Here is a 22,186-nt window from a genome sequence, read left to right as displayed (position 1 = left end):
TGTGTTAGTGTCAGGGAGTCGTTATGGTCAATATTACTCTTCTCTTTATGTGCTGGAGGAACTGTTGGGCTGAAACCATTGCTTAGTTTTTCTTCAAACTCTTGGTAATTCTGTGTGCAGTGAGGGCACTTAGATATACAGCTGCCCAGAAAGAAGCCTGTTAACCTCAGTACCAGTAACTAGGAAATTCCTGGATCTCCCTAGCATCTACTCACTAAATGTACCTTGATGGTTAGTTCTCCAGATGTCAAAAAAATATCATTTTCCTCTTCAAGCTGTTTCTACAGGCTAATGATTTATGTATTTTTCTTTTGTTTTGCTCTTGGCATCTTCCCGATTAAAATCTGTTGCCTAATTGCTTTTGGAATTCTCTTCCCTCCAGCCTAATTATGATATATGATGCATTTGTGACTTTATTCAAACGAATTACCCCTCCCCTACTTCCCAAGATAGAAAAATTCACTTTGGAAACACTTATAAGCATGTGCAATGAGAACTGTTCATATATAGCCTTTTACTTAGCCAAGGAAATGATGTGGTAGTTTTGTAGGAGGAATGGAGGAGTGATTTGATGTGACCTAGAGCATACAGTTATGAAGGCATAGCTGCTTGCAATTAGGAACCACTAACTTGGTCTCATCCCAGCTATTTTGCTAGACAGACTGCAGCAATTGTGAGACTCTTTTTTTGCCTGTCTGCTTTTTATAGTGTATTTTAAATCTATTTTCTCTCAGGACATGTAAATGAATTATCAGATGTTGAAACATCATGGCTAGACAGACGTGTCAGGTTTCAGCTGTGTCTTACATACACTTCTGTATAATCTATTTCAGAACCTCCAGAAATGAAGAATAGCATAGTCGTAGGCAGAACCTCTCAGAAAAAAAAAAAAAAAAGTTTTATTACAGTTTCCAAACTGCCCTGGGACCACTAAAACACAGCTAACTAAGTGCTTCAACAGCTATGAAAAAGGAGCCGAATAAAATCCCACCCCCCCAGCTGAAAGAGACATTTAGTTAATCCAAGGCAGGAATGACCTCTGAATTAGCTATCATCACACTCAGCGATGAAGTCATGGAGCTCCCTCCTGGCTCCTGCCTGTGCGGAGGAGGCAAAGACCTTCGCCGCGCCTTCCCCGATCGAATTAACCCCAGCCAGGTTCAAGGCACGTGTGCTTACCGTGGTTGGAAAGGGTTCAGCAACAAAAGGCACATTATTTCGAGACGGGGCTCTCCAGTTAGTCATTGCAGATCTGTCAGCGTCTTGGGTGGATTTCAAGTCTAGAGATTTCAACCTGGTCCCGCGGGTGGGGGCTGGGGATAAGGGAACAAAGTGAAATCCACGGTTCCTCTTTTTTTGGTGTGTGTTTCATGAATCCACCCACGCAATCCTCTAATCCACGCGTATCGTTTCCTTCTCCTGTCTCCCTTCTCCCCCGTTCCTTCTCCATCACTGCAGATTCATTCATGTTGTTGTGATCTGAAAGGGCAGAAATGAAGACAGCGCTGTGCTCGGCAGTTGCTGCTCTGTGTGCAGCCGCCCTCCTCTCCTCCATCGAGGCTGAAGGTAACCTTCCCCTGCCTGCCCCCTTCCTCCCAGTGCCCCGCACACCAGCAAACCTCCCAACCAGCCTTGAGCTACTGGCTCTCTCCCTCTCCGTTTTTGAGTGTGACTACTTCACCTTCTCTCTTTCTCTCCTTCAGAGAAACGTCTCTCCTTCCTTGCACAGCTCCTTCTGTGCTCTGTTTCTCCCGGCTAGGCAGCCGGCCCGTAGCTCCCTCTCTCTGTCTCTCTGGTGTGCTGTCCACACCGCCCCACAGACAGGATGCAGGCTGCCTGGCGTGGCCGCCCGGGCACAGCGCCCCGAGGAGCCCACGGCCACCGCCGCGGCTGGCGGCCAGCCCGGCGCGGCCGGGACCTGCGCTGCTGCTGCCCCGCTGATCCACCAAGAATGGCTTGGCTCTGTGCCGTGGAGGCTCGTTTAGCTGCGTTGAGAAAGCAAACCGACAACCCGCAGGTCTGAATAAAATGCTCCAACAGTCTGGCTCCCTGCGCCTGTGTGTTTTGTCCCGGCCGGACCCCATCGCCTCTGCCCTGCCAGCCTATGGCACTCCAGCCTCCCCTGCCCGGCGGGGCGACCCCCGGCTGAGCTCTGGGGTGGCTGCACCCTCCCTTGGGAACTGTTCGGGTGCCGTGGTGGATATGACATAGAGAACATACCTGGGGAGATGCTGCCATGACAGGGTGGCTCTGCCTGGGCCAGGACTTGCTGTGGTGGGTAGGGATTCAAGGTTCTGACATCCATGTGGTGCTGTCGCTCCCAAAGAGGCTTTTTTTTTTTTTCTTCTTCTTTTCCCTCTCCTCCTCATTGCAGTGGACTGGCCTCTCTCGAGGTTGAGGTCGCTGTCAGCCAGTGGCAGTACCCTGCTTCCAGCTCCAGGGATAAAAGCCTGGGCAGACCCATAGTGCTTGCCACACTCACCACAGCATGGCTCCAAATGGCCAGGCCCTGGTACGTTTTTCTCTCTGGTGGATTAACAGCAGGTTTAGGGGCAAAGCTTCCCTGTTACCCTTTGTGCAAGCTGCAGGGCTCTGGTCACAGTAACCATGCTGAGGAAAACGGAGATGCTGAAGGTACTGCACTGAAATGACTTGATCTGACCTCTGGGAGCTGATGCCATTGAGTGTGAACTCCTCCAGGTTTACTGGAAAAAAAAAAAAAAAAACAGAAGCCAGTGTCAATAATCCATTTTTTGGTTTTTAAACCCTTCCTTCTCATTCTGTATTGAACTGAAACAAATTCTCTGATCATGGCCTGCTGCAAGCCCCTGCATCTGGACCTCTTTGGCTGATGGCTGTAAAAAGCACAGTGCATCAGAAATGTCTCTGGGGTGTTTGCTTGGGGCACACAGATGTAAATGCTAGTGGCTTACTGGAAAAAGATGACATTTCTGCCTGGAGTGCAACATCTGGTCACCCTAGGAGAGAATCAACCTCCTGCCTCCTTGCTTTGCGTTGTTGTTGGCTGAGGAACCAAAGAAGGTCATTTGAAGTCGTTTCAGAGTTGCATTTGAAATGCAGGACCTCCATGCCAGAGAAAGCAGAGAAAGTTCTGATGGAGGAAGGTTGTGGATGTTGTTTGTGTGCTCTCCACCATCTTAGGAGGGAGCTCACTTGAAGCTGCTGTCATGTTGCAGTTGTCCTGCACCACTACTGCATGCATGGAGTCCGTTCTTTCAGAATGTGAGTGAAGGTGTTTTACTTAGCTGGAGCGTGGTCTAAACCAGCCATGGATTGGGAAGTGGTAATCAAAGCTACAAAAATGTGTTAGGAGAAGCACACAGTGATTAGAACAAAACCAGACACATTGCCAGACAAGCTGGCCAAGCTTGTTTAGATCTCATGTTGAAGGATGCATCAATACTGAACAAAAGAGTGAGCAAAGCCTCATCTCATGAGTGCTCCTGGGCAAGACCTGCATTGCTTTATATTCAGAGATGTGTATTAAACTAAATACCTGGTTTGGAGTGATCAGGTTCCCATCAGAAATGCCTCATGGCTCCAGGGTTTTGAAAGTAAGAGAAGTGTCTCGAGCAGGAAGTGCAGTGAGAAATAGTGGTGCTGAAAAAGAAGTGAGCAATAGTGGTGCTGAAAATGGAAGTTTCAAAGGTAGGAGTGCCTGGTGGGAATTGCTTTCACATAGCTTTTTTTTTTTTTTTTTTTTTTTTTTTTTTTGTAGTGTGGCTTTTTTGTTGTTGTTTGCAGGTCATCCTTCTGCACTGTGTTAATTTCGTGATTCAATTTTGCGTTATCTTGTAAATTGCAGGTTGGATCTTACTTGCTTTAGCTCTGGTATGGTTACAACTTAAAATCCTATCTGTTGAACTGACTTTCTCTTGTCCTTTAGCCTATTTTTTCCATCTTTAATATCACATTGTGGCAAAGCTCTCCCCCCCACCAGTCAGTCCTCTCTCTTTTGTTGTTGATTTTGTTTGTAGTTTTGTTTTTATTTCTTTGTTCATTTGGCTCTCCCTGTAGGATTCACAAGAGATGCAGTTGAATTTTCATTCCCTGAGGTGTGGGTAGACACTTAATGGGATGAAAAAAATGAGAGGAGAGTAAGGGAAAGAGCCATTTGATGTGGTAAAGATTGTTGACAGAGGGTTGGAAGATGGAGTGACAGCAGAGGGAAGGAAATGCTTAGTTCTATTTTTCTGCCTTCCTTTGGCTTTCATTTTTTCAGCCTCCCTAGGGAGCAGATCTGGTGTTTATCCAATACTGCTCTTCATAGATTCCTAAACCTTCCAGCATGAAACTGGTTCTTCACCAGCATCACAGCTGCTCTGGGAGTCCTTCGTGAGAGCTGTGCTCTGCTGCTGTTGGCAAGGCAGTGAGCAGCAGTAACGGTGGTTGAGCTTTCCTACAGAGTCTGAGCTCCCTGCCCCTGAGCAGTGCAGGGGTTTGTGGCTGGATGCTCTCTGTAGCAGCAGAGGGGGCAAAACTAACATGCAGTCTAAATGCATTCATGGCATTTCACTTGGGAACTTGTTTGTTTACCCTGGACAAGGAAGCAAATCTCTCCTCATGCTTGGTGTTTTTGCTCTTTTACAGGGAAATTGTTCTTGTTTTATTTTGTAACTCTTCTGACGTCTCCCTCTCAGCCTAAACTTCTCATGCATGGTGCTGTATTTTAATGTTCTGCAATTCAGGCTGTTTCTTGCCTTTTTAGTCCAGCACGGCAATACTCCAGTGCATTCCCTGTGCCTCTTTACATCAAGATTTCTTTCTGTCACATATTTCTTTCTGTCTGTGATCACACAAAGCTAGGGGGAGAGCACAAGTTGTGTTCTTCAGGGCTCAGTATTGGGACCACTTCTGTTTAACATCTTTATTGATGACCTTGATGAAGACACAGAGTGTGTCAGCAGTAAGTTTGCAGATGACACCAAGTCAGGTGGCAGTGTTGATCTGCATCAGAGGAGGGAGGCTCTGCAGAGGGACTGAGATAGATTGGATCCATGGCCAACATTAACAGGAGGACCTTCAACAAGGCCAAGTGCCAGGCCCTGCCCTTGGGGCACAACAACCCCAAGCAAGTGTGGCTGGAAAGCTGCTAGCAGAAAGGGAGCTGGGGGTGCTGATGGCCAAGCAGCTGAAGAGGAGGCAGCAGTGTGCCCAGGTGGCCAAGAAAGCCAAAGGCATCCTGGCTGGGATCAGCAATGCTGTGTCCAGCAGGAGCAGGGAGGGGATTGTCCCCTGGGACTCAGCTCTGGGGAGGCCACACCTGGAGTGTTGTGTCCAGTTTGGGGCACCTGAATGCAAGAGAGATGTGGAGGTGCTGGAGCCAGGGCAGAGGAGGGCAAGGAAGCTGTGAAGGGCTTGGAGAAGAAATCTGATGAAGAGAGACTGAAGGAGCTGGGGCTGGTTAGTGTGAAAGAGAGGAGGCTGAGGGGAGACCTCCTGGCTGTCTGCAGCTCCCTGCAAGGAGGTTGTGGAGAGGTTGGTGCTGGTCTCTTCTGCCAGGTGATTAGTGAGAGAAGAAGAGGGCAGAGCCTCAAGCTGCCCTGGGGAGGTTTAGAGTGGCCCTTAGGCAGCAGAGTGGTCAGGGCTTGGAATGTGCTGGGCAGGGAGGTGGTGGAGTGCCCAAGGCTGGCTGTGTTTGAAGGTGGTTTGGCTGTGGTGCTTGGGGCTGTGGTTTAGGGGTGCCCCTTGTAGAGTAGGGTTGATGGTTGGACTTGGTGCTCCTGAGGGGCTTTTCCAACCTGAATGTTTCTGTGTGATCCTGTGATTCTGTGCTTATCCCTGTAATGGGACAAACTCCCACCACAACCAGGGGCATCTTGCTCTTACAAGCCTGGTCTGAGTCCACACTGCAGATGTATTCTTTTTCTGCTTCTTAATTCCCTTCTGGAAGAAGAATTTTAACAAGGTGGAGCAACAGTTGCCCTGTTTGATTATCACAACAAAGTTTTCATCTTCTTAACATTTTGCTGTACTTCAGATCCACTTACTGCTCTCAGTCTTATGACCATGGTTTGGTCTTCACTCTGCAGCTGGTTTCACATGGGTGAAATCTGACTATGTGAAGGTCTGTGGGTGTTTTGGAGGTTCTGTTTGAGTATCAAAATCTCACAGGCCATCTGGAAGGTGTTTTGAAGACACTGGATCCAAAATATTTTTTTGTTTTTCATTCAGGCAAGGTTCCTTTTTGGATTTCAATGGGAGAAGTATCCAGTGTTTGAGTTTCAGATATTGAAATGTGTTGCCAAGGGAGGTGGTTGAGTCCCCAGGGCTGGCTGTGTTTGAAGATGGTTTGGATGTGGTGCTTGGGGCTCTGATTTAGGGGTGAGCCTTGCAGAGTAGGGTTAATGGTTGGACTTGGTGATCCTGTGAGTCTTTTCCAACCTGAATGTTTGTGTGGTTCTGTGGTAAGCCAGCCACAGGCTGACAATGAATGGATTTAAAGTGCAGCAACAAAGATGGGTCTTGGGATTAACTTTGTGATGATAAAGGGAGTGAGGCTTTGGAGTAATTTCTGTGGGAAACTAGCAGTCTTGCCAACAGTGGAGGTCTTTGAGAATGATCTGAGCAACCATGTCAGGAGTGACATGGGATGGCTGATCATGTTTTGGCCATGGGATGGCCAAGGGGACTTTTTGAGGTCCCCTGCAGTGCTGTTATTACCCTTGAAGGCTGTGCACACCTGGATGAAAGGCTACGTCGCTCGCCTATCGATGTGCTCTTCTCGCTGCCTGCCAAGATCCACCTTGGAAATTTGCTGAAATGGATGATTGAAGTCCCTTTAAAATGCTCAAGACTTTCCCTGAGAGTCAGTTTGTTCAGTTTATCTGGAACCTGGTCATTTGGATATCAACAAGTTGGGCTGCTGCTGTCCTTCAGCAGCTAGACCCTAAAGCCTCTGCTGCAACCTGCCAATTTACTTGCAAGGTTGGTGGTGCTAGTTTTTTTTTTCCTCCCCATGTACTGAATTTTTCTTTTATTTATTTATTTGTTTGTTTCTTTATTTTTTTTCATTAAAAGCATGCTCAGGTCAGTTGTCTCTGCCTTTGCATTAAATTTGTCCTGAGCCATTGCTACTGGAACAATATTTTATAATGATATTCTGATCACCTCGGGGTATTTTACTCTTAACATGGTGTTGCATGGTGTTGGTACTAAGTCACTGCCCTGTGCTCTCTCTCTGGCATGGTGAGACTCCTGAATGGAATGGTGAATAGAACTGTGCATGCAGGTTAATGGTCTAATCTCACTGCCTGTGTATGGACAGTAGGAGAAATAACCTTCACTTCAGTACTAGTGTTATCTGTGGCATCAGTACTACAAAGCCATATTATCCTATGGTTGCAAATGACAGTAAATTCAGAGGAAAATAATAAATCCAACCTACACAATTGGTGGACAGGGTCATTTTGTTTCTGAGCTCAATATTACCTACTGCAATTGGACAATTTTTTTTTTTTAACCTAAATATACATTATCACAGTATATTAGAGGTTGGAAGGGGCCTCCAGAGATCATTGGGTCCAACCCCCACATTCTAGTATTGATTTATTTATCTACTCTTTAAATTATGTTCATGAGTGGGGGGAAAATAAAATAAAATTAAATCTGACCTGTGATGGAGATCTGCCTCAAAACAGAGAAAACCTCTCTATTTGGGAAAAAAAAATAAATCTGACCTGTGATAGAGATCTTCCACGAAACAAAGAAAACCTATTTGGGGAAAAAAAAATTAAATCTGATCTATGATGGAGATCTTCTATGAAACAGAGAAAACCTCTCTATTTGGGGAAAAAAAATTAAATCTGATCTATGATGGAGATCTTTCACGAAACAGAGAAAACCTCTCTATTTGGAAAAAAAAAATTTAAATATGACCTATGATGGAGATCTTCCATGAAAGAGAGAAGACCTCTCTATTTGGGGGAAAAAAAAATAAATCTGATCTATGATGGAGATCTTCCATGAAACAGAGAAGACCTCTCTATTTCAAATGCCTGCAAAATGGTCTCACAGGTGGTTAAGGAGAGTATGGCTGAATCTAATCTTACTTTGTAGAGCTGTTTAAAGGATAGTATGTAATACACCTACCATGCACTGACAGTGAGTCAGGGAAATACTGCATGAGCCAGCATGAAGTTGACAAGGAGAATATCATTATAAAATATTCATTTGTGTAATGAACCTTGTACATGGAGGCTTTTGTCCATCGTGGGGAGCTTAAACCAAAATAATCATCAACATTTCATCTCCATCTGCATGATGCTGCAAACCAGCCCTGTGTAAGCTGTTTTCTTCCTGTACTGTTTGGTTACTTCTGTCATCAGCTCGTAGGAGTTTGGTTTGCAGTCATTTGTTCAGATCACTGGTGCCCTCTTTGCTGTTTTCTATAGATCCTGTGAAAATAAATGTCCATAAACATACTTTGATGTTGTCTTTTCATAATTAACCACTGTGTTGTGTGGAACCATACTGGCATTTTGATGTATAAAATGCCAAGCCTAGTATGGGTACACCTGCTGCAAAGGGAAGGTGAAAAGAAGGGTTTACACCTTTGAAACTCCTACAGCAGCCTGGTGTAAACTGATGGAATCTTATTTTTTCCCCTCCAAACTTCAAATACAAATTGCAGCCATTTATTATTCCCCTTAGTTCCTGCATCCTTTGCAGCCACATGCAAAGTGAGTCACTCCGGTGGCTTCTGGGAACAAAGGGGTGGAGCTCTCCAGATTTGGAATTCAAATGATAAATGGATATATATCATTATTTTTGATATACATTCAGATGTATATTCACCTCTAGACCCTAACAGAAATTGGTTTAGCAAGCATTAAATGCCCAACATTTCCCCCCCTGTATTTCTGAGAATATATATGTATATTTTTTTTCTCTGTGAAGTTTCGAGATTCACTGAAATTGGTAAGAAATTTGACTCTGCAGAGATTCTAATAGTAGAGAGCTGATCAATTCTCTGATGCCTAATTAAGCAGAGTGCTGCGTTCTCAACGTACTAAATGATCTCCTGATGTTGTAAGCAGGTTGTGATTTTTGTTTTTTTTTGGCATGCTCATATAGATTGCACCCAGCATGGAAACAAAAAAACAACCCAAACCCAACCAGCCCCCAGCGTTTTCCTTTTACTTGTGATGTGAAACGTTTGCACATGTGGTGGTTTATCTGTGAACTCGTTGTACATGTATCCAGATGTGGTTTTTCTTTTTTTCTGCTTGATTTTGCTGGCCATTCTTGAATGTCTTGGCAACTCAAGAAACCTGTGTTCTCTGCTGTCCTCTGTACTGCCTCTACTACTCTGTGATGTTTTGGCATATTTTTGCCAGCCTATATTTTACTCCTTTTTGGTTTTTCTTCGTTGTTGTTTGTTTTTTTTTTTCTTTTTCCTCTCTTCCAACAACATATCTTTATATTTGTTGGAAACAAATTTATGCAAAGACAATTTATTTATTTGTTTGTTTATTTATTTATTTAGTAGTAAGCTTTGCTAAATGTTGTTTTCTTTATCCCTTTGCCAAAGTTGGTTCAAACTGTTAAACGTCCTCCTGGTGTAAATCTCTTGCAGTTAATCCCCCGTCAGACTTGAATTTTACAATCATAGATGAGCACAATGTTCAAATGTCATGGAAAAGGCCACCAGATGCCATAGTGGGTTACAGGATAACTATGGTTCCAACAAATGGTGAGTTCTGCAAGATTCTATGGCATTATTTTTTTCTTTTCTAATGATTTGGGTTTCTTTTCACTTCCAGCTAACTACACAGAATCACAGAATGTTAGGGGCTGGAAGGGAGCTCCAAAGCTCATCCAGTCCAACCCCCCTACCAGAGCAGGGGCACCTACAGCAGCTCACACAGGAACACAGCCAGCTGGGGTTGCAATATCTCCAGAGAGGGAGACTCCACAACCCCCCTGGGCAGCCTGATCCAGGCTTCTGTCACCCTCACAGGGAAAAAATTCTTCCTCCTATTTCCATGGAACTTCCTATGGCTCAGCTTCCACCACTGCCCCTTGTGCTGGCATTGGGCATCACCCAGCAGAGCCTGGCTCCAGCCTCTGGGCACTCCCCCTGCACAGCTTTAGCACCAGCAAGGAGCTCACCTCTCAGGCTCCTCCTCTCCAAGCTCCAGAGCCCTCAGCTCCCTCAGCCTCTCCTCCTAAGGAAGATCTTCCACTGCCTTCAGCAGCTTTGGGGCTCTCTGCTGGACTCTCTCAAGCAGTTCCCTGAGGTCCTTCTTGAGCTGAGGGACCCAGAACTGGGACACAATATTTCAGATGTTGCCTTTCCAGGGCAGAGTGGAAGGGAAGGAGAACTTCTCTGACCTCCTAACCACAGCCCTTCTAATCCCCCCCAGGATGCCCTTGGCCTTCTTGGCCACAAGAGCACATTGTTGGCTCATGGTCAAGCTTAAGGTATGACAGTAGTTGCTAACACCTTTCTGAAGTTTGTGACCAAGACTGGGTAGCAGCAAGATCTTTTGGGTGCTGCACAGTAAGAAGCCAAGGAACAATGGATGCAAACTTGAACATAGAAGGTTTCAGCTCAACAGGAAGAGAAACTTCTTTCCAGTGAGGGTGAGAGCCCTAGAGCAGGCTGCCCACGGAGGTTATGGAGTCTCCTTCTCTGGAGACTTTCCAAACCCACCTGGATGCAGATCCTGTGCAGGATCCTAAGTGATCCTGCTTTTGGCAGGGGGGGTTGGACTGGGTGATCTCTTGAGCTCCCTTCCAACCTCTAATGTTCTGTGATTCTATGATCATTGGAATTTAGACAGATTGTTGTGTTGCCTTTGAATTTATTTATTTACTTTAAATGATACTGGATTTAAAGGCTGCATGAACTGTTTTATGTGTTTATTGCAGATGGACCTACTAAAGAATTTACTCTTTCACCTAGCACTACCCAGACTGTCTTATCAGATCTTACACCTGATATAGAGTATGTTGTATCAATAACTTCATATAATGAAAGAGAGGAGAGTCTACCTGTTTTTGGCCAGCTGACAAGTAAGTACCTGTGATACAATCAGAAAACCAAGCAAAGTAATTGAGTGGTCATTCACAGAACTTGGCTTTATTCCAGTTCCTCCACAAAATTTCCATGTACCTGAAAACTGATCAGTTGTAACTGCCTGAACAGCCCTTTTCCACTAAGCAGAATTCCTAGGAGAAGGAGGGATAATGTGTAAGAAATGAGAGGAGACTAACATGGATGTCAGGTCCTACACCTGGGTTGGGGCAATCCCAAGCACGAGTACAGGCTGGGCAAGGAGTGCCTGGAGAGCAGTCTCCAGGAGAACGACTTGGAGGTGTCAGCTGATGAAGAACTCAGTGTGAGCTGGCAGAGTGCACTTGCAGCCCAGAAGGCAGCCGTGTGCTGGGCTGCAGCAGGAGAAGTGTGAGCAGCAGGAGGAGGGAGGTGCTTGTGTCCCTCTACCCTACCCTTGTGAGACCCCACTTGGAGTACTGTGTCCAGTTCTGGTGCCCCCAGTGTAAGAAGGACATCAAACTGCTGGAGCAGATCCAGGGGAGGGCCATGAGGAGGATCAGAGGGCTGGAGAACCTCCCCTGTGGAGACAGTCTGAAGGAGCTAGGACTGTTCAGCCTGGAGAAGAGAAGGCTCTGGGGAGACCTTATAGCAGCCTTCCAGTATCTGAAGGGGGCCTAGAGGAAGGCTGGGGAAGGACTTTTTACAAGGGTTTGTAGTGACAGGATGAGAGGGAATGGATTGAAGCTCGAGGAGGGCAGATTTAGACTGGAGATTAGGAAGAGATTATTTCCAGTGAGGGTGGTGAGACACTGGAACAGGTTGCCCAGAGAGGTTGTGGATGCCTCCTCCCTGGGTGTGTTCAAGTCCAGGTTGGATGAAGCCTTGAGCAACCTGCTTTAGTGGAATGTGTCCCTGCCCTGGCAAGGGGCTTGGGGCTAAATGATCCTTGAGGTCCCTTCCCACCCTGACAGTTCTGTGATTCCCAAACAACCATAGGAAAATTACTTGTGCCGAGTTCTCCTGTCTGTCAGAAAGGGCTAATACTGCTCTTTCATCTACGGATGTGGCAGTTAGTGTTCAGGGAATTCCCGTACAAGATGTACAAACACAGAGGATTCTTAATGATTTGTATTTCCTGTATTTTGTGATGCCCTGAATTGCATTGTCTGTATTTTGTGATGGTGGGTTGTCAAATCTGTAAGATGCATCCACAACTTGCATTTATATTGTCATGTCCTGAGGCTTGGGACATTTGTGTCCCTACACTGTGCTTTTATTTGACCTTTGCAAATGTAGCTTAATTTTCTCCATTAATTCTCTCTCTCTTGTGCTTGGTGCAGTTCAGACAGGTGGTCCAGGGGTACCAGAAGAAAAGAAGATTGAGGCTCAGTTACAAAGTAAGGAGTTTTGTCTTTCAGTTTCTCTGCCATTTTAGAGATGTGAGGTCTAGCTCTAGGCTCCCAAAAGGTTGAAATCTATTCCTGCTCTACCTAGCACTGAAGTTTAACTTGTAGCATTGTCCAGAGTTGAGAAAACTTGGGAAAGAACTGGGGTGGAGGGAATTTATAGCCACATTGAAAGAATAAGGTGCAAGTTAGGCACTGAGACAAAGTATTTTGTGCAAGTAACCCAAACATGTCCATGGATGTTTTAGTCCTCTAGACAAAAGACATTGTCCTGTGGTTTAAAGGCATTGTAGAAGAACCTGTGCAGCTCTTAGGGGGAGATAAAGATGCACATCAGAAGTGATATCAAAATGTTGTTATCAAGGTGATATCAAAGTGATGTTCCTACAACATCAAACTGTTGCAGAAAGTGTTCTGTGTGAGTTTTCCTCTGCTGTGGCAGTACAGATCTTGTGAAACAGTGTGGGAGGTGTCTCAGAAATGAGTATCTATGTGACAGTTCCCTTTTGGAATGGCAGCTAGAAGGCCCTTCTAGATGGGTGTTCACTTCTGTGAGGAACGCCTCCCACCAGTGAAATCTTCCAGATGAGAATATTATATATATATTATATATATTTGGTTCAGCTTCTACCTACTGAGTTTCTGTCAGACATTTCTCACTGATTTGTAAGAATGTAATTCCTCATTTCCTAAGAGAGATTTTTTGTGTATGTGTGTGTATGTGTTCCAGGATGCTCCATAAGTGCAATGACAGATTTAGTCTTCCTGGTGGATGGTTCATGGAGCGTAGGGAGAAGTAACTTTGGCTATATTCTGGACTTCATGGTTGCCCTTGTATCAGCTTTTGACATTGGGGAAGAGAAGACAAGAGTTGGAGTTGTTCAGTACAGCTCAGACACAAGAACAGAGTTCAATCTAAATGAGTATTTCAGAAGAAGTGATCTGATTGATGCCATTAAAAGGATACCTTACAAAGGTGGCAACACGATGACAGGTACAGATTCCCCACTTCTGTCTTCATGCAGCCTTTGGTTTGATCATTCAGACTTGCTTTAAATCCCACTTCATCCAAGGGTCCTGCATCTGGGTTGAGGCAATCCCAAGCACAAATCCAGGCTGGGCAGGGACTGGCTAGAAAGCAGCCCTGAGGAGAGGGACTTGGGGATGCTGGGGGATGAGAAGCTCAGCAGGAGCCAGCAGTGAGCACTTGCAGCCCAGAAAGCCAACCAGAGCCTGGGCTGCAGCAAGAGAAGTGTGGCCAGCAGGGCCAGGGAGGTGATTCTCCCCCTCTGCTCTGCTTTGGTGAGACCACACCTGGAGTACTGTGTCCAGTTCTGGAGCCTCTATTACAAGAGGGATATGGGCATGCTGGAAGGTGTCCAGAGAAGGGCCACCAGGATGAGCAGAGGGCTGGAGCTCCTCTGCTATGAGGAGAGACTGAGAGAGTTGGGTCTGTTCAGTCTGGAGAAGAGAAGGCTCCGAGGTGACCTTCTTGTGGCCTTCCAGTATCTGAAGGGGGCTCCAAGAAAGCTGGGGAGGGACTTGTTAGGATCTCAGGTAGTGATAGGACTGGGGGGAATGGAATAAAGCTGGAAGTGGGGAGATTCAGACTGGATGTGAGGAAGAAGTTGTTCCCCATGAGAGTGGTGAGAGCCTGGAATGGGTTGTCCAGGGAGGTGGTTGAGGCCCCATCCCTGGAGGTGTTTAAGGCCAGGCTGGATGGGGCTCTGGCCAGCCTGATGTGGTGTGAGGTGTCCCTGCCCATGGCAGGGGGGTTGGAACTGGATGATCCTTGTGGTCCCTTCCAGCCCTGACTGATTCTATGATTCTGATAAAACACAACTGGTGGTGTCATTTTTTTTAGGGGAGGCTATTGATTACTTGGTTCAAAACACCTTCACTGAGGCTGCTGGAGCAAGAAAAGGCTTTCCCAAAGTTGCAATTGTCATTACGGACGGAAAAGCTCAGGATGAAGTCGAAATTCCTGCAAGAGAGCTTCGCAACATAGGAGTTGAAGTTTTTTCCTTGGGTAGGTTGAACATTTCTAATGATTGAGTTGTGGTAGTTTAGAGGCTAGGTTTCTTTAAGAACCACAAAGTGCAGACCTCCAGAAGGTCCAGAGGAGCTGGACCAGAAAGTGGATTTCCTTCCCATAAGTCGTGCATCCCTATAAAAGTGGCTGCAGTTGCACTTCTCTCTCCTCTCCCTCCCTCTCCCCTCCTGGGAGGACACGCAGGCTGTTATCTCTTGTGGGGGAAGCCTGGTGTTGGCCTTGGCAATGCTGCCAATTAAGTCTGGAGTGGCCTAAGTGAAGTCTGGAGCTGCCAAGTTGAATTTTTACTGCATCACATTGGTTTGGGATGGGAGGTAGAGAGGTCTGGTAGCGGTGGGGCATGGGTGTGCTGGCCTGGTTTAAAGGGAGGTTTTTGTGAAGCTTTGCCTTCATGAGCTTCTGTTTTAAGCCCAGACTATGGATTTTGGTGTATTTTATATGCTTTGTAGTGTTTTGTGTAGTTGTGAATAGCCTTTCCTTTTAAACTTCCCAATCCTTTATGTGAGCAATTTTCTTTTGCCCCTTTTGCAAGAAGTGAAAGCAAATCTGTCTCACTCCAAACTAAGACATTGAGAGATTAACACTCCTAAAGAAGCAAGTAAGATATTTTACAGGTCCTGTGCTTCAGGAATTTCACTACACCACACTTTCCAATGAGCATGTCTTGAAATGGGTTCTTTGTGTCCTCCAGAGTGGAACATGCTGGTTGTGTTGATTTGGTAGTAATTCTCCTCCATGGGTGTCAAGAAGACTGCCAGGCATAGTTTCAACCTTGGCCTTATTGAAGACAGCACATTAATTAATGGAGTATTGTCACCTCATTGTGTTAATCAACATTTTATAGTTTGATGATTGATAATGGCAGAAGACAAAAGTGATTTAAACTCAGCTTTGCCCCAGGCAGTTCTGATACTCCAGTGAATGCATTCACAGGTGTCCATGTTTTGAAAGGCACTTAACACAGTCCTGTCTGTTGCAAATTCCAGGAATCAAAGCAGCAGATGCAAAGGAACTCAAGCTGATTGCATCTCAGCCTTCCCTGAAGCATGTGTTCAATGTGGCTAATTTTGATGGCATTGTGGATATACAGAATGAAATCATCTTGCAGGTGTGCTCTGGTGTTGATGAACAGCTAGGTGAACTGGTTAGTGGAGAAGAAGGTGAGTTACTTTTATATAAATGTATTTAGTGACTTCAGTTTCTTGTGATGTGGATGTAGTCAACCTGGACTTCAGCAAAGCCTTTGACACCGTCCCCCACAGCAACCTCCTGGAGAAGCTGGCAGTCCACAGCCTGGGCAGATGCACTCTGTGCTGGGTTAAGAACTGTGCCCAGAGAGTGGTGATGAATGGTGCCACATACTCTTGGCAGCCTGTCACTAGTGGTGTCCCCCAGGGATCAGTGTTGGACCCAATCCTGTTTAATATCTTTATTGATGATCTGGATGAGGGGATTGAGTCCATCATCAGTAAGTTTGTAGATGACACAGAGCTGGGAGCAAGTGTTGATCTGTTGGAGGGTAGGAGGGCTCTGAAGAGGGATCTTGCCAGGCTGGATAGAGGGTAGAGTCCAGTGGGATGAGATTTAACAAGTCTAAGTGCCAAGTTCTGCACTTTGGCCACAACAACCCCATGCAGTGCTACAGGCTGGGGACAGAGGGGCTGGAGAGCAGCCAGGCAGAGAGGGACCTGGGGGTGCTGGTGGACAGCAGCTGAACAGGAGCCAGCAGTGTGCCCAGGTGGCCAAGGTGGCCAATGGCATCCTGGCCTGCATCAGGAAGAGTGTGGTCAGCAGGAGCAGGGAAGTCATCCTGCCCTGTGCTCAGCACCTCAGAAGAGAAGGCTCAGGGGAGACCTCATTGCTCTCTACAACTACCTGAAGGGAGGTTGTAGCCAGGTGGGGGTTGGTCTCTTCTTCCAGGCAACCAGCAACAGAACAAGAGGACACAGTCTCAAGCTGCACCAGGGGGAAATTTAGTAAAGATTAAGCAAAGATGACTTCATTTATTCCAGAAATAAAAAGCGCGCAGGAAAATCTCTTTGCAGTTGTAATTAACAATTTGGGTTTGTCTTTGATTTCTTCCAGTGGTGGAGCCTCCTTCCAATCTAGTGGCCACTCAGATTTCCTCCAAATCTGTTAGGATCACTTGGGATCCATCCCCCAGCCAAATAACTGGCTACAGGCTGCAGTTCATTCCAATGATAGCTGGTGGAAAACAACATGTCCTGAGTGTGGGTCCTCAGACTACTGCTCTGAATGTCAAAGATCTCTCTCCAGACACAGAGTATCAAATCAATGTCTATGCAATGAAAGGACTGACCCCCAGTGAGCCTATAACCATCATGGAAAAAACACAACAAGTGAAAGTGCAAGTGGGTGAGTTAGGAGCTCCTCTGACCCTTTCATGGTCAAACCTCTCATTCACACTTTAATGCCACTCTTTCAGTGTTCCTGAGAAGCAGCTTTCAAGAGCATGGTTTGTTTTTCTGGTCCTGGTGGATAACAAGTTCTGCATGGGACAGCAATGTGCCCTGGGGGCTAAGAATGCCAATGGGATCCTGGGGTGCATTCAGAGGAGTGTGTCCAGCAGAGCCAGGGAGGTTCTCCTCCCCCTCTACTCTGCCCTGCTGAGACCTCACTTGGAATACTGCATCCAGTTCTGGGCTCCCCAGTTCAGGAGGGACAGGGATCTGCTGGAGGGAGTCCAAGGGAGGGCTCCAAGGAGGCTGAAGGGACTGGAGCACTGCCTGGGGAGGAGAGGCTGAGAGCCCTGGGGGTGTTTGATCTGGAGAGGAGAAGGCTGAGAGGGGATTTAATAAATGTCTATCAATATCTGAGGGTGGGAGTCAAGAGAGAGCGGACAGGGACAGGCTCTGCTTAGTTGCATCCTGGGCTAGGCCAAGGGGCAATGGATGGAAACTGCAGCACAGGAGGTTCCACCTCAACAGGAGGAGGAACTTCTTGACTGGGAGGGTGACAGAGGCCTGGAGCAGGCTGCCCAGAGAGGTTGTGGAGTCTCCTTGTGTGGAGCCTTTGCAGCCCTGTCTGGATGTGTTCCTGTGTGACCTGTGCTGGATTCTCTGCTCCTGCTCTGGCAGGGGGGTTGGACTTGATGATCTCTGGAAGTGCTTTCCAACCCTAACACCTTGTGAGCCTATGAACAGGCTGTGGCACACAAACTGCAGATGCAATTGCAATGCTCTGGCAGTTGCATATTTATTTATAGTGTTGCTTTTCCCCTTTTCTTTCCTTTCCAGAGTGCTCCCGTGGCGTGGATGTAAAAGCTGATGTTGTGTTTCTAGTGGATGGTTCCTACAGCATTGGCATTGCCAATTTCGTGAAAGTCAGAGCCTTTCTGGAAGTGTTAGTGAAAAGCTTTGAGATATCACCTCGGAAAGTCCAGATAAGTCTTGTCCAGTACAGCAGAGATCCCCACATGGAGTTTTCCCTGAACAGATACAACAGAGTGGAAGACATAATTCAGGCTATTAACACCTTCCCCTACAGAGGTGGATCTACCAACACAGGCAAAGCCATGACCTACGTGAGGGAGAAAGTCTTTGTTACCAGCAAAGGATCAAGACCAAACGTGCCCAGAGTCATGATTCTCATCACTGATGGGAAATCATCAGATGCTTTTAAAGAGCCTGCAATCAAGCTGAGGGATGCAGATGTGGAAATATTTGCAGTGGGCGTGAAGGATGCGGTGCGGACGGAGCTGGAAGCCATCGCGACGCCTCCCGCTGAGACCCACGTCTACACAGTGGAGGATTTTGATGCTTTTCAAAGAATTTCATTTGAACTCACCCAGTCTGTCTGCCTGAGGATCGAGCAGGAGCTGGCTGCTATAAGGAAAAAATGTAAGTAGCTGCTGTGGCTTAGAGATATGTGGAAGACACAATGAAAATATTGATGCTCGAAGTATCACGGTGTCACAGTCTCACACAGGTTGGAAGGGACCTCCAGAGGTCATCAGGTCCAACCCCCCTGCCAGAGCAGGATCACTTAGGGTAGTCCGCACAGGAGCGCATCCAGGTGGGTTTTGAAAGTCTCCAGAGGAGACTCCACAACCCCCCTGGGCAGCCTGTTCCAGGGCTCTGTCACCCTCACTGTAAAGAAGTTTCTCCTCATGTTGAGCTGAAATTTTCTATATTCAAGTTTGTCTCCATTGTTCCTTGGCTTATTCCTGTGCACCACCCAAAAGAGCCTGGCCCCCTCCACTTGACCCCCACCCCTCAGCTATTGAGAGCCATTGATCAGATCCCCTCTCAGCCTTCTCTTCTCCAGCCCCAGGGCTCTCAGTCTGTCTTCATAGGGGAGATGCTCAAATCCCCTAAGCATCCTCACAGCTCTCCCTTGGATTCTCTCCAGCAGTTCTCTGTCTCTAGCCTAAAGGATTGATGTTGATGCAGTTGTCTGTATACAAATGATAATTTAAATAACTGGGGCTTGGTTCTGATTTTTCAAGCATATTAAAAGCAATGGGGGGAAACTAATGGAGAAAGGGAGATGAAAAATTACTCTCCTCCTAAGTACCTAGAGAGCCCTCAAAGTGAGTCCAAGGGAGGGCTCTAAGGATGCTGAAGGGACTGGAGCACTGCCCGGTGAGGGGAGGCTGAGAGCCCTGGGGGTGCTTAGTCTGGAGAGGAGAAGACTGAGAGGGGATCTAATAAATGTCTATAAGTATCTGAGGGCTGGGGGTCAGGAGGGAGGGGACAGGGACAGGCTCTGCTCAGTTGCACCCTGGGATAGGACAAGGGGTAATGGATAGAAACTGCAGCACAGGAGGTTCCACCTCAACATGACGAGGAACTTCTTCACTGTGAGGGTCCCAGAGCACACTGCTGCCCTGAGAGGTTGTGGAGTCTCCTTCTCTGGAGACTTTCCAGACCCATCTGGATGTCTTCCTGTGTGATCTGTGCTGGATTCTATGGCAGGGGGTTGGACTCGATGATCTCCAGAGGTCCCCTTCCAACCCCTAACATCCTGTGAGCCTGTGATCAATGACCAGAAGAAGTCCAAATTTGCCATCAATGCCTGACTTTTGATAAGTACAATTTTTATATGAACTACTCTCTCTCTTTTTTTTTTTTGCCTAGAAATCACTGAGTTGTTGCTTCTATTCTTTGTCATATGACAAAGAATATTCTTTGTCATATGTCATATAATTTGAGACAACCTAAATATGATTTCATGAAATTTGAGAGCTGTAAGCCAGTAGAGAAAACAGATATCCTATCAAGTGTGCCTCATCTGTGCATTTCTTTTTTCTTTCTATGCAGCTTATGTCCCTGCAAAGAACATGGTCTTTTCTGATGTAACATCTGACAGCTTCAAAGTGAGCTGGTCTCCAGCTGGGTCTGAAGTTTTGTCTTATCTTATCAAATACAGAGTAGCAGTTGGTGGAGAAGAATTCATTGTTTCAGTACCAGCTTCAAGTACCAGCTCAGTTCTCACCAACTTGCTGCCTGAAACTACTTATGCAGTCAGTGTGATTTCTGAGTATGAAGATGGTGATGGCCCTCCCTTGGATGGAGAGGAAACCACCTTAGAAGGTAGGCTTCCCATGGTTCTCAAACACTGGAGTCATATGTTCAGAGAAGAATTTGTTTGGAGAGAATGTCTGCATCTCACATCTGTAGTCCTGCATCTGGGTCAGGGCAATCCCAGACACTGATAGAGGCTGGGCAGGGACTGGCTGGAGAGTAGCCCTGAAGGAAAGGCCTTGGGGATGCTGGTGGAGGAGAAGCTCAACATGAGCCAGCAGTGAGCACTTGCAGCCCAGAGAGCCAAGCAGAGCCTGGGCTGCAGCAAGAGAAGTGTGGCCAGCAGGGCCAGGGAGGGAATTCTCCCCTTCTACCCTGTGCTGGTGGGACCACACCTGGAGCTCTGTGTCCAGTTCTGGAGCCTTTATTACAGGAAAGATCTGGAGGTGCTTGAAAGTGTGCAGAGAAGGGCCACGAGGATGAGCAGAGGGCTGGAGACAGACTGAGAGAGTTGGGGTTGTGCAGTCTGGAGAAGAGAAGGCTCTGAGGAGACCTTCTTGTGACCTTCCAGTACCTGAAGTGGGCTCCAAGAAAGCTGGGGATGGACTTTTGAGGGTGTCAGGGAGTGATAGGACTGGGGGGAATGGATCCAAGCTAGAGGAGGGGAGATTTAGATTAGACATAAGGAAAAAGTTCTTCCCCATGAGGGTGGTAAGACACTGGCACAGGTTGCCCAGGGAGGTGGTGGAAGCTTCATCCCTGGAGGGTTTTAAGACCAGGCTGGATAATCTGGGTGGGTCTGGGTAATCTGCTCTAGTGTGAGGATTGGAACTGGATGATCCTTGAGGTCTCTTTCAACCCTGACAATTCTATGATTCCATATCTGGAAGAACTTCCTAAGCCTGAGGAACTCTACGGGTGTGCAGGATGAGAACAAACACAATTGTCTCAATGCATTTAGTGAAGACATAAAACTCCAATAAGAAGATAGCAATAAATTCCTAGAGTGGGGTTTTGTTTTCCCTGGAAGCTGGGTGAATGCTGGGTTTCTCTGCAGTGGCCTCTTCTCAAATGAAGTGATGCATTGTCATTAATAAAGTCCTTGGCATGTATTTATCTTAATAGACATTTAAATGGGGTTGGATGATTGCTGTAGGTCCCTTCCCCCCTTTTCTCTTCTCTATTCTTGCTCCCCTCTTCATGCTTCCTCCTCTCTTCTCTCTCCCCTCCTCCCCCTTTCTCTCTTATCTCTTCCTTCCTCCTTCTCTCTCTCCTCCTCCCCCCTTCTCTCTCCTCCCTTCCTCCCTCCTTCTCTCTCCCCTCCTCCGCCTTTCTCTCTCCTCTCCTCCTCCCCCCTTCTCTCTCTTCTCCTCCACTTCTCTCACCCCTCTTCCTGCCTTCTCTCACCCCTCTTCCTGCCTTCTCTCACCCCTCCTCCTGCCTTTTCTAACCTCTCCTCCCCCCTTCTCTCTCCTCTTTTCCTCCCTTCTCTCTCCTCTTTTCCTCCCTTCTCTCTCCTCTTTTCCTCCCTTCTCTCTCCTCTTTTCCTCCCTTCTCTCTCCTCTTTTCCTCCCTTCTCTCTCCTCTTTTCCTCCATTCTCTCTCCTCTCTTCTTCCCTTCTCTCTCCTCTCCTTCCCCATTCTCTCTTCCCTCCTCCCCTCTTCTCTCTCCCCTCTTCTCTCTCCCCTCTTCTCTCTCCCCTCTTCTCTCTCCCCTCTTCTCTCTCCCCTCCGCCTCCCTTCTCTCACCCCTCTTCCCGCCTTCTCTCTCCCCTCCTCCTCCCTTTATTCTCTCTCCAATAATTTTGACTCTTAGATACAACTGTAGTTTGACTTTATGCAGGTATCTGCCTGACTTTAAGTGTATTAATTTGCTGTGCCTACATCTAACTCTAGTAGAAATCCTGGTTTCTATACCATAGGGTTAAAGGCAGTTGAGTTTTTGGTCAGCTGTTTCTCATCAGGACTTTTTGGGCCTGATCCAGTAACCCTTACTGATTCAACCCTTCCACTGATGTCAGTGTGAGTTTGTGTAACCAGTGGCTGAACATTTAAGCATGGTAGCTGTACTTCTTCTTGATAGAGTTGCCACAGTACATCTCTACTTATTTAAAGGAGGACAACGACAGTACATCTGATTTTGCAGTTGAACACATAGTCTAAATCATACTTTAAAGAAAGTATTGATCCACTCTCTTTCAGTATTCAGAACTGACCC

General features: G+C 46.8%; 1 protein-coding gene across 1 annotated transcript in view; it reads left to right on the top strand.

The window, feature by feature from the left end:
• The first annotated feature begins 1,493 nt into the window (after positions 1-1,493).
• COL12A1 (collagen type XII alpha 1 chain) overlaps positions 1,494-22,186 on the top strand; it is a 147,594-nt gene continuing 126,901 nt past the window's right edge. Inside the window, exons 1-10 of the mRNA XM_054399216.1 lie at positions 1,494-1,566; positions 9,599-9,715; positions 10,897-11,040; positions 12,364-12,420; positions 13,160-13,423; positions 14,294-14,458; positions 15,469-15,642; positions 16,568-16,858; positions 17,740-18,342; positions 19,765-20,037. Of these exons, the coding sequence (XP_054255191.1) occupies positions 1,494-1,566; positions 9,599-9,715; positions 10,897-11,040; positions 12,364-12,420; positions 13,160-13,423; positions 14,294-14,458; positions 15,469-15,642; positions 16,568-16,858; positions 17,740-18,342; positions 19,765-20,037 (2,161 nt within the window). The remainder of the gene's footprint in view (positions 1,567-9,598; positions 9,716-10,896; positions 11,041-12,363; positions 12,421-13,159; positions 13,424-14,293; positions 14,459-15,468; positions 15,643-16,567; positions 16,859-17,739; positions 18,343-19,764; positions 20,038-22,186) is intronic.

Source organism: Indicator indicator, chromosome 2 (genome assembly GCF_027791375.1).
Source record: "Indicator indicator isolate 239-I01 chromosome 2, UM_Iind_1.1, whole genome shotgun sequence".
NCBI lineage: Eukaryota > Metazoa > Chordata > Aves > Piciformes > Indicatoridae > Indicator > Indicator indicator.
The sequence above is the reverse complement of the archived record's forward strand: the minus strand, read 5'-3'. Positions and strand labels throughout refer to the sequence as shown.